The sequence below is a fragment of the Nyctibius grandis genome, chromosome 1 (assembly GCF_013368605.1).
Source record: "Nyctibius grandis isolate bNycGra1 chromosome 1, bNycGra1.pri, whole genome shotgun sequence".
NCBI classification, from domain to species: Eukaryota; Metazoa; Chordata; class Aves; order Nyctibiiformes; family Nyctibiidae; genus Nyctibius; species Nyctibius grandis.
In genome coordinates this window covers 33,692,631-33,707,693 of record NC_090658.1, presented here as the reverse complement: position 1 = coordinate 33,707,693, position 15,063 = coordinate 33,692,631, and the positions used below count along the sequence as shown (strand labels likewise).

General features: G+C 34.3%; 1 protein-coding gene across 1 annotated transcript in view; it reads right to left on the bottom strand.

The window, feature by feature from the left end:
* KIF6 (kinesin family member 6) overlaps window positions 1-15,063 on the bottom strand; it is a 165,257-nt gene that overhangs the window by 128,480 nt on the left and 21,714 nt on the right. The window contains exons 5-6 of the mRNA XM_068400006.1: window positions 11,600-11,709; window positions 5,041-5,170 (exon numbers count right to left, since the gene is read on the bottom strand). Of these exons, the coding sequence (XP_068256107.1) occupies window positions 5,041-5,170; window positions 11,600-11,709 (240 nt within the window). The remainder of the gene's footprint in view (window positions 1-5,040; window positions 5,171-11,599; window positions 11,710-15,063) is intronic.

Sequence of the window (15,063 nt, the reverse complement as noted above, 5' to 3'; positions counted from 1 at the left end):
TGAGGAACCTAGGAAAGCAGAAAGTTGTAATTCATTCTGAAGCGTAGCTCTAATATGGATAACATGCCTTCTTGGCAAAAGTGTCATTTAATCTCATTCGTTCACACATTCAAATCCTGGTTTTTCATATTTCATACAAGAAAAAAAAACATTCGAACACTACCACTGGCTTTCTAAATATTTTCAAGAGAATACTAATGGACAATAAAAATAAATACAAAGGGAATGAGTCCAGTTCAGAGGTCACAAGTCAGTCCCCATAACTATCTTTAAATGTTTAAAAGTTTCATTCTTTCTTGAAATAAACATATTTAAACATTGCCAAAAGCTTACTGCTTTCCCCATGTGTACTTCAAACATTTTAAATGATGGAACAAATACTGTGTAGTATGCACTATCTTCCAAATTTAAACAATGGAGTACTACAGGTATAAAACCATGCACTAAAACATTTCCTTCCTCATTAAAATGAAGTAATTTTTCATTAGAGGAAAAACAAATGCTAAATGTACATGCAACTGCAGTCTTCAGACATATCAGTCTCACATAAAGATCTTACAGTTTCGAAACTGATGCATGCCCTTGGGAGGCTACTGGGTCTACTGTACTCTGTTACTTTAAGAGAAATGCCAAAAAAGTACAAAGAATTCTCTAAATCAGAGGTTAAGGCATATTATTTCAAGGGACAGTGATCACAAGAGGTGCCCATAACAAGAATTTAGAAAAGAGCACTTCAGCTGAAGACATATCAATAGTATATCTACCAAAATAAAATTGCTTGTGAACACTGCCTAAATGGGCAAACACTTATTTCCATACGAGCTTTTTTAGATGCTGCTACCACCTGTGTCATATGTGCAAATTAGATTTTTGAATCCTTTGTTTGCATGTATTTGAGATAGTTAAATCACAAAGTTGGCTTAAAAAAATAAAATATAAAAAATAAATTCAGATTTTTTTTATAAACTGTTGCTGAGATTCTTATGCATTCAAATGTATCAAGAAACTGTATTTTATGGGAAAAAGAAACAAACAAAAATACAGCCCTTACAGTTGGAACAGCTGCCAACAAAAGAATCAGTTTTTTGGGTTTGTTCTCTGTCCATTTCTCCCTGGCAAAACATAAGAGACAAAAACTTCCTATTTGGATTTTTACATCATGAAGTGTTTGTGCACAGAAGTCTCCCATCTTACCATTTCCACAACTAGTAGCACACGTCAAAACTAGAGCAAAGGATTAGTCCTATACTGACCTATAAACCAATACTGGACAAACTAGAATCAAAGAATTGTTTTGGTTGGAAAGGACCTTTAGGATCATCTAGTCCAACCATTAACCTAATACTACCAAGTCCACCACTAAACCATGTCCCTAAGCACCACATCTACACATCTTTTAAATACCTCCAGGGATGGTGACTCCACCACATCCCTGGGCAGCCTGTTCCACTTCTTGATAACCCTTTCTGTGAAGAAGTTTTTCCTGATATCCGATATAAACCTCCCCTGGTGCAACTTGAGGCCGTTTCCTCTCATCCTATTGCTTGTTACTTGGGAGAAGAGACCAACACCCTCCTCGCTACCACCTCCTTTCAGGTAGTTGTAGAGAGTGATAAGGTCTCCCCTGAGTCTCCTTTTCTCCAGACTAAACATCCCCAGTTCCCTCAGCCTCTCCTCATAAGACTGCTCTAGACCCTTCACCAGCTTCATTGCCCTTCTTTGGACTAGCTCCAGCACCTTAATGTCTGTCTTGTAGTAAGGGGCCCAAAGCTGAACACAGTATTCAAGGTGAGGCCTCACCAGTGCTGAGTACAGAGGGACAATCACTTTCCTTGCCCTGCTGGCCACACCATTTCTGATACAAGCCAAGATGCTGTTGGCCTTCTTGGCCACCTGGGCACACTGCTGGCTCTTATTCAGCTGGCCATCGATCAACACCCCCAGTTCCTTTTCCACCAGGCAACTTTCCAGCCACTCTTCCCCAAGCCTGTAGCATTGCATGGAGTTGTTGTGCCCCAAGTGCAGGACCCAACACTTAGCCTTGTTGAACCTCATACAGTTGGCCTCAGCCCATCGACCCAAACTGTCAAGGTCCCCCTGCAGAGCCTTCCTACCCTCAAGCAGATCAACAGTCCTGCCCAATTTAGATTAGATTAGCTTCCTCTTTTTCCTTCTCATGAACAATATAGTTATGTGTGGGAAAGAAGTATTCAGTTATAAATGTTCCCTTAGGTTTTGACATTTAATGAATGAATAAATGTCACCTGTAGAATACTTCTAATATTATGATCACTTTCTTTTTAAGCACAGTCAGTGGTGAGGACAAAACGTAGCCCTCAAATCACAAATTAGACTCCACTAGCAGAGGAAATAAAATTGTCATTCTTATTTTCAAAATGGTCCTGCAACTCTTCAAAGAGGTGTTATCTCAGGGCTAAAGCATTAGATTGCAATTTTAGAGGCTGCAGTTCTGCCACAGATTTCGTATGTGATCCATGACAGTCATCTTAGTTTTTCCATAGCCAAACTCCTCATCATTAAAAAAATGAACCAAGTGTTTCTTTAACTTTCTTTTCTATTTAGTTTTTTTCATCTTGTGTCCTTTAAAGCTTGCTTAAATAGGGTTCTAATCTTTTTTGAGGTCAGGAAGTTTTATCATAATTCAATTAAGGTTTAAGAATATGCATCGCTGGAGAAGAAGTTATGGTTGATATCATAAGTCCTCCTCCCTAGACCTCTACATTAATGCTTCATTTCTGCAAACACTATTTTCTCATTTTGTTAAGTCATCATATAAAGTACCACAGTCACCTAAAGCCAAAAATGCCAAATGATAATGGGTGATAAATTCTGTAACTCCTAAGAGGAAGCTGCACTCAGTAAGCTCACTGAACTGTACTGCAATGTACCTGCTGCAATTGCAAAGGAACAATGTATGAGATAGCTACATAAATAAAATTTCTACAATGAAACCCACTTCATTTGAAGTTTTTGGAATCATATTAGCATTCAGACTAAGCAAAGTAAATATTGCTGCAACGGGTGGTAGTTATTCCAAGCAAGTATTCTCTGCATTTTTTTAAGTACTCTTCATTAAAGACCAACAAAACAATAACTTTATAGTATTCATATAAGAAAAAACTCTTGCTGTGGCAAATGCAGCAAAAGTGACAATGGCATAGCATTTGCTAACCCAAGCCACTCAAGTTAGTGAACACTCTACTATTGGAGTCCCACATATTCTCATGTCTATACTTATGTTTTCTAGCAAGTATAAGCACGCCCCAAGCAAAACTACCAAGTTGTAGGATAAAAAAATAAGCTAAAGGAGATTTTTCTTCACACGTAACAGTTAAGACATGGAACTTTGTGTCACATGAGATTTATGATAAAAATTTAACAAGGTTAAAAAAAGCATCTAGGCAAATTCATGTAAAGAAAAAATACAACAAAAGTTATTAGCTATAAATAGTCTGAAACACAAACTAATGAAGATTAGGAGATTTTTTTTTAAAAAAGTATCATTATTCACTTGGTTTATCTTTTACTCATCTCTATATATTTGCTATTGCCCATTGTTCAAAACAGGAAACTGGAGCAGATGTATCTTTCGTCCGACCCATTAAGAATATTCTTATAGTTTTACTGAGCATTACTTCATCTTGACCTTTAATGACTTACTATCTTCATTAGTCCTATTATTTATTCATGACTTTCAGTGTTTGGGATATATTTTCTCTTCAGGCAACATTTTCCAAATATGTGACACAATTGCCCTTTACAATTGCTCATCTATAGCCCTATCAGCGAGCAGCACATCTTTCTTTAAATACTCTGTCTCATTTTCATACACAGCTCCTCTAAGCTGATCAGAGATTTCCTGAAGGTATTTCTCCATGCAATGCACTTTTTCTGTTTTCATTACCAACTATCATGATAGCTTTTCAGGCTTCTGAACTCAATGTCATCTTTTTGTCTCCTCTATTACACTTTTCCAAGTTCCTCTCCTCTAAATTGTATCAATTTTTCCATTTCAATATCATCAAATGGTTCCTAGCTTCAGCATTCATATTTACTAATAGCCCTTAAGTAAAGCTTGATTATCTCTTGCCTTAACATCGTTCTGCTTCTCAAAATGTCACTGCTGAAACAGTCTCCCTTGAGAAAGAGAGAATAAATCAGATTCTTGCCTATTTACATTTTGCAATCAAACACTTCTTCCCCTGTGCCCAGGTGTACATGGTCAGCCAGCAGGAATAGAGAGGTACTTGACTATTTCATATATTTTGTCTTTCCCCTCATTGATTTATTATATATCTTTTTGGTCAGACAGAGGAAGAAAACCCACAAATTTCTAAAATAGAATTAGCTGTGTTGCGGTAAAGACACATTGACAGTGCTCACATTACACAATATACTTTTTATATTTACATTCCGTTTCCAAGTATGAAGAAAAAAAAAAAACTAAACACTTGATTGACTGGATATGGAAACATTTTATTTGAATTTTCCAGAATCAGTAAAAAACCCCTTGCCTTTGCATATTGGCAAATTTTGATTTTGAATGTGCTTCGCATTACTATGTTTTTTTTTTTACACATAACAGCATATGCTTATGCAGTAAGAGGAAAAAAGAGGAGACTGCTAACTCTAACTGCTTCAAAGGCAATTTAGTACTTCTGTGGGAATGTTTGACAATGCTTTATAAGACCATGTTTTCTAATCTTTAAATGTTCATGTATGTTGATACATGCCACATTCAAAAGTCAATGGTTTATGAAAAATTTTTTTTTCTTACTTATTTTAATTGCAGTAAGTTAACAACCACAAATCAGATTCAGTAAGGAAAAACAGAAAGCTCTTTGCAAAGTGAAAGCTATAGTCAGAAAAATGCTTATTTAATTTCACTGTGGAAATACACTCAGAAAGAAGTTACTTACTCATTTATCTCCAAGGATTTCCAAAATATACATCTTATGTGGAGAAGTTTATGACCATTTTAACTCTGGTGGTGTTAAGATGTGTAGCAGCAATTCTCACCTCAGCGATCATTCTGTTGGTGTCTCCCAAGAAGAGTAAGTTTAAGGCTTCCTCTTCGTTGGTTGCTTGCTGAAGAGACAAGTTTTTCAGATGAATGTTCTGATCAGGATCTTCCATTATTGCCACTTTACTACATGGGGAAAAAAAAAACGAAATGAAACCAGAATTGTTGTAAGGCGATCTTTGTTCCACACTTTCATTTAGATTGCACCTAAAAGGTGACACCTAAAACCCAAATGCAATCATAATAAAAGAACTAAAAACATGAAGAGTAAACGATGCACATTAAAGGAAGTGCTGAATTTTTTTTTTTTTTTACTCTCTGTCACCTCCTTTTTACTCCTTTATTATAAACTTCCACATAGAAAAGGAATATATAAAGTCTGTAACTGTTAGAGAAAGCTTTGGGATTTTTGTTATGAGATATAGTAAAATCTCAAGAGCAAGAAGTTAGATGAATCATCACAAAGAAATAATAAGTAGGGGCTTGTTTGCCATTACCACAGTTATTTAAGCACAAATGATACATAAAGCGTACCATAATCTTGATGAACAAATAGGCATGGAATATTTCAGAATCAACACATCTGTAGCCAACATTTCTAATAACTGCATTTCTCAAGATTATTTCTCTTTTCAGTCTTCTCAAGTGGTAATAACTACAAACGTAAATGATCTCTTTAATTAAAAGCAAGCAAACGGAATAATTTTATTTATTTCCATTGAGGTTATAAATGCTCTTAGTTGTACTTTAAAGCCTTAACGTTCAGAAAAAGGAAGTTAGATGAAAGTAGCAAGGATATGGCAGAAGCTCCAGGAAAGCTACTAAATATTACTGGAAATTCCTTTTCACTTCTCTAAATAAACCTTTTACATAAGAATTTCTTCTTTTGATCAGGTTACTGACAGTTAAACTTTATTGGCTTTACTGAGTAGCCATTAGGGTCTTCTCAGTTAGGACTTTCTATAGCAGCCAACAAGGAAGCCAAGTAGTTGCATCACTAGATTTGGAAAACTCCCAGATTGAAGACTGTCAAAACTGAAGTACACTAATTCTGAGGATGAATGACCTGTCCTTCAGGGTGAATTACATGCTCTGAGACAACTTACAACAAGCAAATTAGAATTTTTTTTTAAGTTAGAATTTGTTCTTAAAAACAAGGGTTTTTTTCCCCTGTAAATGTAGATAATACTTTATATAAATATACATATATGTATGCGTGTATATATATCTTTTTTCCATATTCTTCAAGGCTAACCACAAGAGGGAGTATGCGGCTTGAGTTTTTATCTCTAGATCGTTCTTGCATATTAATTACTCCAAGCTGCTTCAAAACCACACAGGTTGGATTTTGTTCTGCTTTGCTTTTTTTTTTTCCCGCAAAACCGACAGAATCAAATTGAGCAGCTAAGCAGCATTCCGTAGCATTACTCTTAAGTAGTAGGGAAGTAGTTCACCCTCTGATGGTCAAAACATTGGAATGGATATACAGAAATAATTTGAACACATTGCAATACACTCACCATTTTTGAGAAAAAAATACATGTAAAAGTACACACAATACTTCTTTAGTAGTCATAACAGTTGTTTTGTGTGATTGCCTCCCACTTACAGCCTTATTTCTGTGCAATAGGGTAGGACTGCACTAGCAGAGTCATGGAACTCTGTTTCCCCCATAAAGCATAATTCTACTCTTGCGTAACAATGTTTTGATAACGTCAAGTTGTATTCTCTCCGCAATTCCATCTGTGCATGCATCACACGCTAAAGACCACAGTGGTTCTGATTACAGTATGTTGCTTTTGCTAATTTTAATATTTTGAAATTGCATGGTAAGCATCATCTACCTCTTTTTATAGTTTAGGATAACAATGTTGTTCTTCTATGCACACTTGTCATAGTATTTAGAATTTTAAGGATCTTCTCAGACTGCATTTTGACAAATGGTTATAAATAATTTCCAGACAACAAAGATATTAGTTGGGACAGAAAGATCTGGAGGATTATCATATCACAAAGGAGACAGTGGGGACATCACAAACCAGTGACAGCCTCCTATGTGGTGGCCTTGCAGCTATTATGAGGATTTCCAGATGAAAGTCTAAATTTGCACATCTTGAGAGGCATCTGTCAAAACTTCCTCAGAAAGACATGATCCAAAATGACAACAAAATGATTTATTTTATAGTGCTATAAAGTTACTGTATAATATGATAATAGATTTCTATAGAACATTCTCTATATTAGTGAAATCTTTAAATTTCATAGCCCTAACTTGGATCCTGGAGTGGAAAAGCTCTCTTGAGTTATCCATAATGACTGAAAGAAGGCAGACACAAGGTTTTGTTTTCTTTATAAACAAAGAATCTTTTCCATTTGGCTTAATGGATGGAATTTATACATAGCTGACTAGGAAACCTGTAGAATGGGATCAGCCTTTTTTATACTGTTATTAACTCAGGCCCTTTCCTGTATCAACTGAACTGCCATTAATGCAAGAGAGCCTTACACATTGAATGCTTTCATTTATGAAAATCCTTTACTGGCAGCCAATGAAGTTAAAGCTTCCTTTAATTAATTAATACCATCTCATTAATTTGTGCAATATAAATAAAAAAACTTTAAAGATTTTGGAAAACAAATGACAATTTCAAAAATCAATTTTCCTATGATTATATCTGTCTCTAGGGCTTAGAACTGAAGAAATTAAAATAATATCAAAACTTTTATAAAGCATTTAAAAATTAATTGTAATGATGTAAGCAAATCATATATGAGAACACATAACTTCTAGGATAATACATTAGCAGAATATAGTGATACTGCTTCAGCATGAGGAGGAGACTATAGAGCCAATGATATATTTAGGAAAAGGATAAAACAGAAAAGCAGGAAGTATGCATCTTGGAGTCTGCCCAAAAAAACAGAATAAACTAATGGATAACTACAGCTAATCTTTGTGTAAAGTTGCAAGGATCTTTAGGTTTTAACAAAGAATTTAAAAAATTGCTTTGAACAGCACAACAGTAATCTGAACTGAATTGATTTACTCATCCGATGCCTTTAGAAAAGTCACCTTAGGGAAGTTTCACTGACTTCTTCCTACTGATTTTCAGGAAACAAATCAACATAAAATCTGGATGGGAGTAAACAATATATAATGTATGCTGAAGTTATTTTGCACATTTAAAGTGTAATTTGTTTGAACTGTAATGAACAAAACATAGCCTTTGAAGAAATTATTCAGAGCAGTTGTCAGCTGTCTCCCCATTAACAAACAGAAAAGCTTAAGTTTAGAAACCTTAAGATGCTCCTAATCTCCCTTATTCAGTAGTGACACTTACACTGAACACACTTCATTTTCAAAGAATGTATTTTCATATAAAAAGAATGAGCTGCTATTATTATTATTAGACTTAGAAATTTTAAACCACTGGTAATTCTCAGAACACTGAAAATACAGTTCTTGAAGATCTATGGATGGTGGCCAGTTTCTAGATTACATAGCTGGTACAGCCATTGAAAAGGGGAAGGGCTGACATTAACACCATTGAGCCTGGAGATAGGCAACAGGTGTATTTGCATAAAAAAAATTAGGCTGAATGAAATATACTTCCTATATGTTGAAAATTATTCCTTTAGATTTTTTTTCCTTATTTGTTAAGCAGCACAGGAGTTGTTATACTAGTTAGGTTAGTGTATAAACTCATTTGAGGTAGTTAAACAATATTCAGTTACAGATTTTTTAAAAAATGAAAATATTTTACACCGAGCCCATGGAACATAAGAGTTCTGCATGTCACTAATATATATTGATATAGGTATCATTGCTGATGTTTGAAATTAATTGGCCCTTAGCTTAAAGTGTCTTCCTTTCTATGGAATTGAGTTCACTTAATCTATAGTTCAAATAAACTTCATCTTTCTGGAGCATAAGCTGTTTTTTGTTAAGTCAGCCAACATCATACTAAATCATATACATCTCCCTACCAAAGAGGACTTTAAAGAATCTTCACACAAAAATGGGGAACCACTTACGCTGGCTGGCAGTTTAGATTACATTTTACCCTGGCCACATCACTCCTGATTAATGACAGTCTGAGCTCTCTGTGAAGTAGCTCCTCAACTACTGCAGTTTAAAGACTGACTTTTAAGGTAAAAAAGCATTAATTTTAGTTTGCCTTCACACACAAGAGGGTCACCTGCCATAGCTTGGAAAGGTAAAGCAGTAACTTATCAGTTGTCCTGACTTAATCTATGACTAATGGTTCTATAACCTCAGTCTTCATGTTCAGTGCCAAGAAAATTCTTAGTTCTTACTAAATAATACAAACTAGCTAAGAAGAGTTTGTACTGGTAGGTTATAACTAAGTGAAATTGGTTTGATTCAGTATCATGGAGTTATATAAATTACAATACACTGTACTACCGAGAACCTCTAAGAGGAGAAATTTTGAATTCCTAAATTATTATCTTAAAAAATAAATAAAAAATATTTTATTAATTAAATACTTTTATACAGTGCTAAATATTAGTGGTGAAGGTATAGTTTTAGTGTACAGTACATATTTGACAAATGATGTACTGGGAACAATAATGACCACATACAGTAAAACCATTAAGCACTTATTAAGATTAGTTACTCTGCAAAGAAAAAATTATCTCACTAAAACCCATCCTGCAATAGCATACACTACATAAGTTTACAAGTAATTATGATTATCTCAGTGTGCTTTATCCCTAATTAACAACCAAATTATCTGTCAACTCTTATTTTTCTAAAATAGAGTAATACATAACAAGGAGTTATTCTTTAGCTTAATTAAACCACCATACATAAACCAATTTTGAGTTTCTAAAATTCATGATTATTAGTAAACATTCAGCACCTAGTTTTAAAAAGTGACATATTTTCCAGGGCATATGACCCTCAAATAACTGTTTCAAATAAAGTTGCAATTAAATTAATCAAATTCCATTTAGTTCCATTGAATAAATTCAATTTAATAAAATTAATATATGGAATGAGTTCAAACAAAATATTGCAAATAACTTAATAAATGAAATTAATAGTTTAATAAACTTGAATAACTTAATAGCATTAACTTTAATAAGCTGAATAAAAGTGTAAGTAACAGATTATTTTTTACACACGACTGAGCAAAAAGTCTGCACCTGTAAAAATGGGCACAAAAATTATTATCCAAATTAGTCTCTGATTTAAATTTTTTCTCTGCATAGCACAGGAAGCAGATAATAAAGCAAATCAAATTCCTAAACTTTACCATGAAAGACATCAGTAAATACATACAGTCCTTATAGCATCAATGTGTCAAAGTGATAAACTTTAGTTCCATTTTACAGATGAAGAAAGTGAAGCAATGAGACCAACTTACAGCCCAGTCTCATACTTCGAATTTTTCTGCTGCCTTCCTTATCTTTAGACTAGATTGTTTTATAAAGATCAGTCTTGAAACATTTTTTGTAGATGTGTGTCCTAGATACCACGTATTGTGTAGAAAACTAAAGCTAGATTTTAACACAACTTGGAAGCTTTTTTTTTTTAATAAATAAAATAGGTTTAATACGTTGATAACATAATTAGCTATTTTGATATAAAATTATCTTGATTTTCTGTTATTGCTCCATTGGCAGTTTTCAGTACATTTCCTGCTCTTGTATCAGAAGTGATTTAATTGCTATTTATAAGTCTCAGTCACCATCACGTTGAGTGAGAAAGTTTATGGTTCTGAGCATTATTTCAGGGCATTTGCAAATCGAAGCATTCAACAACTTACTTATTTACACGTATTTACTCTTTGTTGAGCTATTTTAAGAATAACATAGACTACAAACCATTTTTTCAGAAGAAACTTAGAAACTAGGGTTTGAATTTCCTATAATTTAGAAGAGCTTTAACTTCACCAGGCTTATGTGTTCACGACCTACAAACCTTTATTTACTACCCTTCTCCAAGTATTAGTAGGTGCTAGTGTCTCATCAATGAAAACTACTATAACAATCACCCATTCTGAAGTAAATATGTTGCCCTTTGGAGTGCCTTGTGGCCTTTTCTATCTGTTACTTGTCTTATTTCATAATTGCTTGTTCTAGAAAAATAATTATCCTTGAAGGAAAAGGTTCAAGTAGAAGCAGGGAGTTTTTCTCCCAACCGCTGTGAGGAAATACTGCCTGTTACATACGTGTTTGCCACACTCACACACGTGCGCATACCATATAAAGAGACAGACTGCCATGAGAATAACAAGTATACCTTCTCTTTTGTTTTCAGTGGCTGCAATAGATGTCTTCTGCATAATATCAATATATATTTTTAAAACTTTCACCTCCAGTTACTCCCATCTAGTTTCCCTAGCCTCTATACATATAGAATAAGAGAAGATTTAGACAGTGTTGACAAAATTCAGAAAACAAAGTATTTTGAGTTAACACTGAGGTCAGTAGCACAGTTTCAAAAATTCCCCAAACAATGCAACAGGGCATCTGAAAATGATTTCTGTTGTTGCTTTGATGATTCTTTGTAGTTTTGTTACTCACGGCAAATCTTCCAGTCTGGAGGCCTCGTGTCTTGGGTCCAGCAGATCATAACCACATTCATTGTAGATTTCTAAGTAGGAAACATGAGTTGTATACACTTTACTGCTATCCTGGATAAGAAAAAAAAAAAAAAAAAAATAGAAAAAAGGAAAAGCTATAAAGAGAAGTCAGAGCTAGACCAGAGGACAAATTCATCATTACAGCCTTTATGTTGCTTCCTCACTCAGTCTCTTTTTCTTTTCCTGAGTATGGTTTACACTTTCAATTCATGATATTTTTATGTTTTCTGTTACCATATGCATAAAGGGTCAAGAAGAAAAAAGAAAAAACAAACCAAAATACCACCAAAATACACACAAAAACATCCCCAAAACAAAAATCCCCCCAAAACCCCACCATGCCCATAAGTTTAGTCTGGGTTTTTTATTTGTTCCTTATACCTAGAAAAGTCTGTATACATTTAGAACATGGCAGCCTGTTAACAGATCCATGCAACATGCCATTCTTCACTTCTATGACAGAAAAAGAATGTTATTATGAAGAGGTAAACCCTTATATGATGGATAGAAAGACTATGCTTAAAAAAAAAACAAGGAACAATAACAACAAAAAATAATCAAAGATTTACTTCATTTAGAAACATCAGTGACATACTGTTTTCCAGTTTCTTTATCATAACATTTAAGCACTGCATATGATGTTGGCTGTTCTCTGTAATCCGCATTTTTTCTGTATAATACGTTGCCAAAATGTAACTTAACACAACTGGTTTCTGCAGACAGAATTTTCTCCTGCCCCAAAGCCAAATCCAAACAACGTAAACCTCACAATAATGGGCTATGATTTCCAAAATAGAAGAAAATTAGTCACTTCTTTTCAGCAGATGAAGCCACTGTGAAAGCACTCATATCACACTCACAGTAGCAGTTTAATGATCCAATCCACTACAGTTGTTTTGCAAAATACTTTGAGATACGAACTTTTCATTTTCATTGAATACTTATTTCCCACTTTTTTTATTGATAATGACAGTTCACTATTTTAAGGGACATCATTTAAAAAGTTACACTACAGATAGATGGAAAAAATGTATTAAGGAACTGTTCAAACAGGAAGCTGTGGAAATAGAGTTTCTGAACAATAAATTAAAAGGAGATGTTATTAAAAACAAAGGGCTTGATTTGCTTCTCATGTTTCCTTGGTTTCAAATTGCACTGTCTCAGTGCAAGAGCTTCAAATGACTTGTATTTTGTGTCCCTGAATTCACTTTCTCCTGTTCCATCCCACTTAGAGTTAGGAGGCAGATGACTCTTCTCCACTATGCCAGCACTTGCCAAAGCACAGTTGTAGATACAAAGAAATGAAACAATGGTAAGGTATGAAAAGAAAGGCAAGAGGAAAGACGAAACACCAAGAAGAGCATAACTAAATAGAGCTTTTGATCCAAAACTCAGTCTGAAAATGGAAACATGAATGTTTTCATTTTTGCAGAAAGCATCTGCTGAGAAGGTGGCAAATAAACTAGTTACTTTTCATCCTATTTTGTTTTTATTACATAATAAGCACTAGAAAAGAATGTTGGTATGTTGACACTGTATGTTGCTAGCAATTGCAAGATTAAGCTGTTCACTTTCCACAACAAGCACCCTCCATGGGGTTGTGTGAGTGCAGTAGGTCTAAGGCAACATCATCACGTGGGGCTTTTTTCATTTCCATTCCCATAAAAGCAAGCTTTTGTACACCTCAATATGCTGTGTACATTTATGTGCCGAAGCCATACTTTGAAAGAGACAAGGTAATTACTTAATATTGTTAACCATTACTCAGATAGCGCTTGTGCATGTGACCGAGACATAAATCCTTATGAGTAACAATTGGTACCCTGTATTAGATGAATGACAGAGTATAAAAGTACAATGTAATGATTGATGTTAATGTCAAATAATATTTAAATTTGTTTAAACAGCTTTGTTAAAATGTGAAGATTAATCTTAAATGAGTCATATGCCTGCTGGAGTAAATGAAGAGATAAAACGTATATCACACTAGATTCCTCTTTTCCTCTCTTCACTTTTGCTTCCTATAATTATGAAAGCACCAGAACGATTGACTGTGTTCACTCATATCAGTATTACCAACACTAAAAGAAAATGAAATCTCTTGTAAACATAGTGAACAATCATCCATGTGCTTACACTGGCACATGCTTTCACTTATTCATTCATTTCATTGCACACAGATGTCAAATTGAAATAATTCTACAATATTTTGGTTATAACCTAACACACATACACACATCCCCCCACAACCTCCTTTAGAAAAATGTTCTTATACTTGGAATGCCAATCACAATATCGTCAGCTAGTTATTGTTGTTTCTCACAGTCCCCTTATATGTGGTAACAAATAGGATATGTTACTTAAGCTTTCTTCCCAACCTGTAGGCTGCAGGTCAGTCGGAAGACTTAAGATTTAGAATGAATAACTTAAAAGTAATTTCTCTATTGAATGAGAAATTTTGTTGCTGACATCTTATTTCCTGAAGTATTTCAGTTGACAATTATAGTTTCTTTATTAGAAAAATTAATGTAAGGAGATAATAAGGAATATTTCAGGTGAGGTAAGACTTTTAAAGTTGAGGGTTTTTTAATCATTTATAGTTATTCTGTTTCTGTCATTGCTCTTAGACGTTGAGACATTACACTGTACTTGTAGTATTTTAAATGTCACTATTACCTTCTCTAAAACGGAATTGATGCCATGTTTTCTGTACATAAAATAAATAAGCAAGCTGCCAAATTAAGTTTCGAGTGTCTTTTTTGGGGACGCAGTAGATCCAGAAGAACCATACAATTAAATTGCAATCAGTTTTCTCCTTCTCCCAAATTTTGCCAATTCTCTTTCTGCCAGGTACAATGGCTTTTTTTTTTTTTCCCACAGGAAGCAACATCACAGGTTTTTGTGATTCAAAGTAAAAGAGTAAAAAACTTCAAATTCAGTGGGGTACAACGATCTGTAAATCACCTTGATTAATTTGCAATTGCAACAATTACACTTATGATTTTTGCAAGGTATTTTTCTTTTTTGTAATCACAAAACTATTTTGAGACTTTGTATTGTTTCCCTCCCTGCTTTTGTACGGCACAGCTAGAGACATCACTGGATTCACCTAAAAAAGTAAGTTTATAGCTCTTTGGTTTAGGTCAATTACTACACTGGGGTGATGTGTTTTGCCCTGTAAGCTTTGTCAAATTCAGTGTTCAAACAGCAGCTGCATTGAGCTGTCACTGGCAGGAAAAATCTGTGCAGTATTTAAAAAATTAACAGAAAGGCATTAAGAAATAACTGGGACAGAACTGTAAGACTCAGAAATACTATAAGATGAGGAAAAAGGGAAGAGACAGAGAAATTGTACAACTATTTCAAGTATTTACTACTGCCCAAATTTTTGGTGAAGCCAAATCA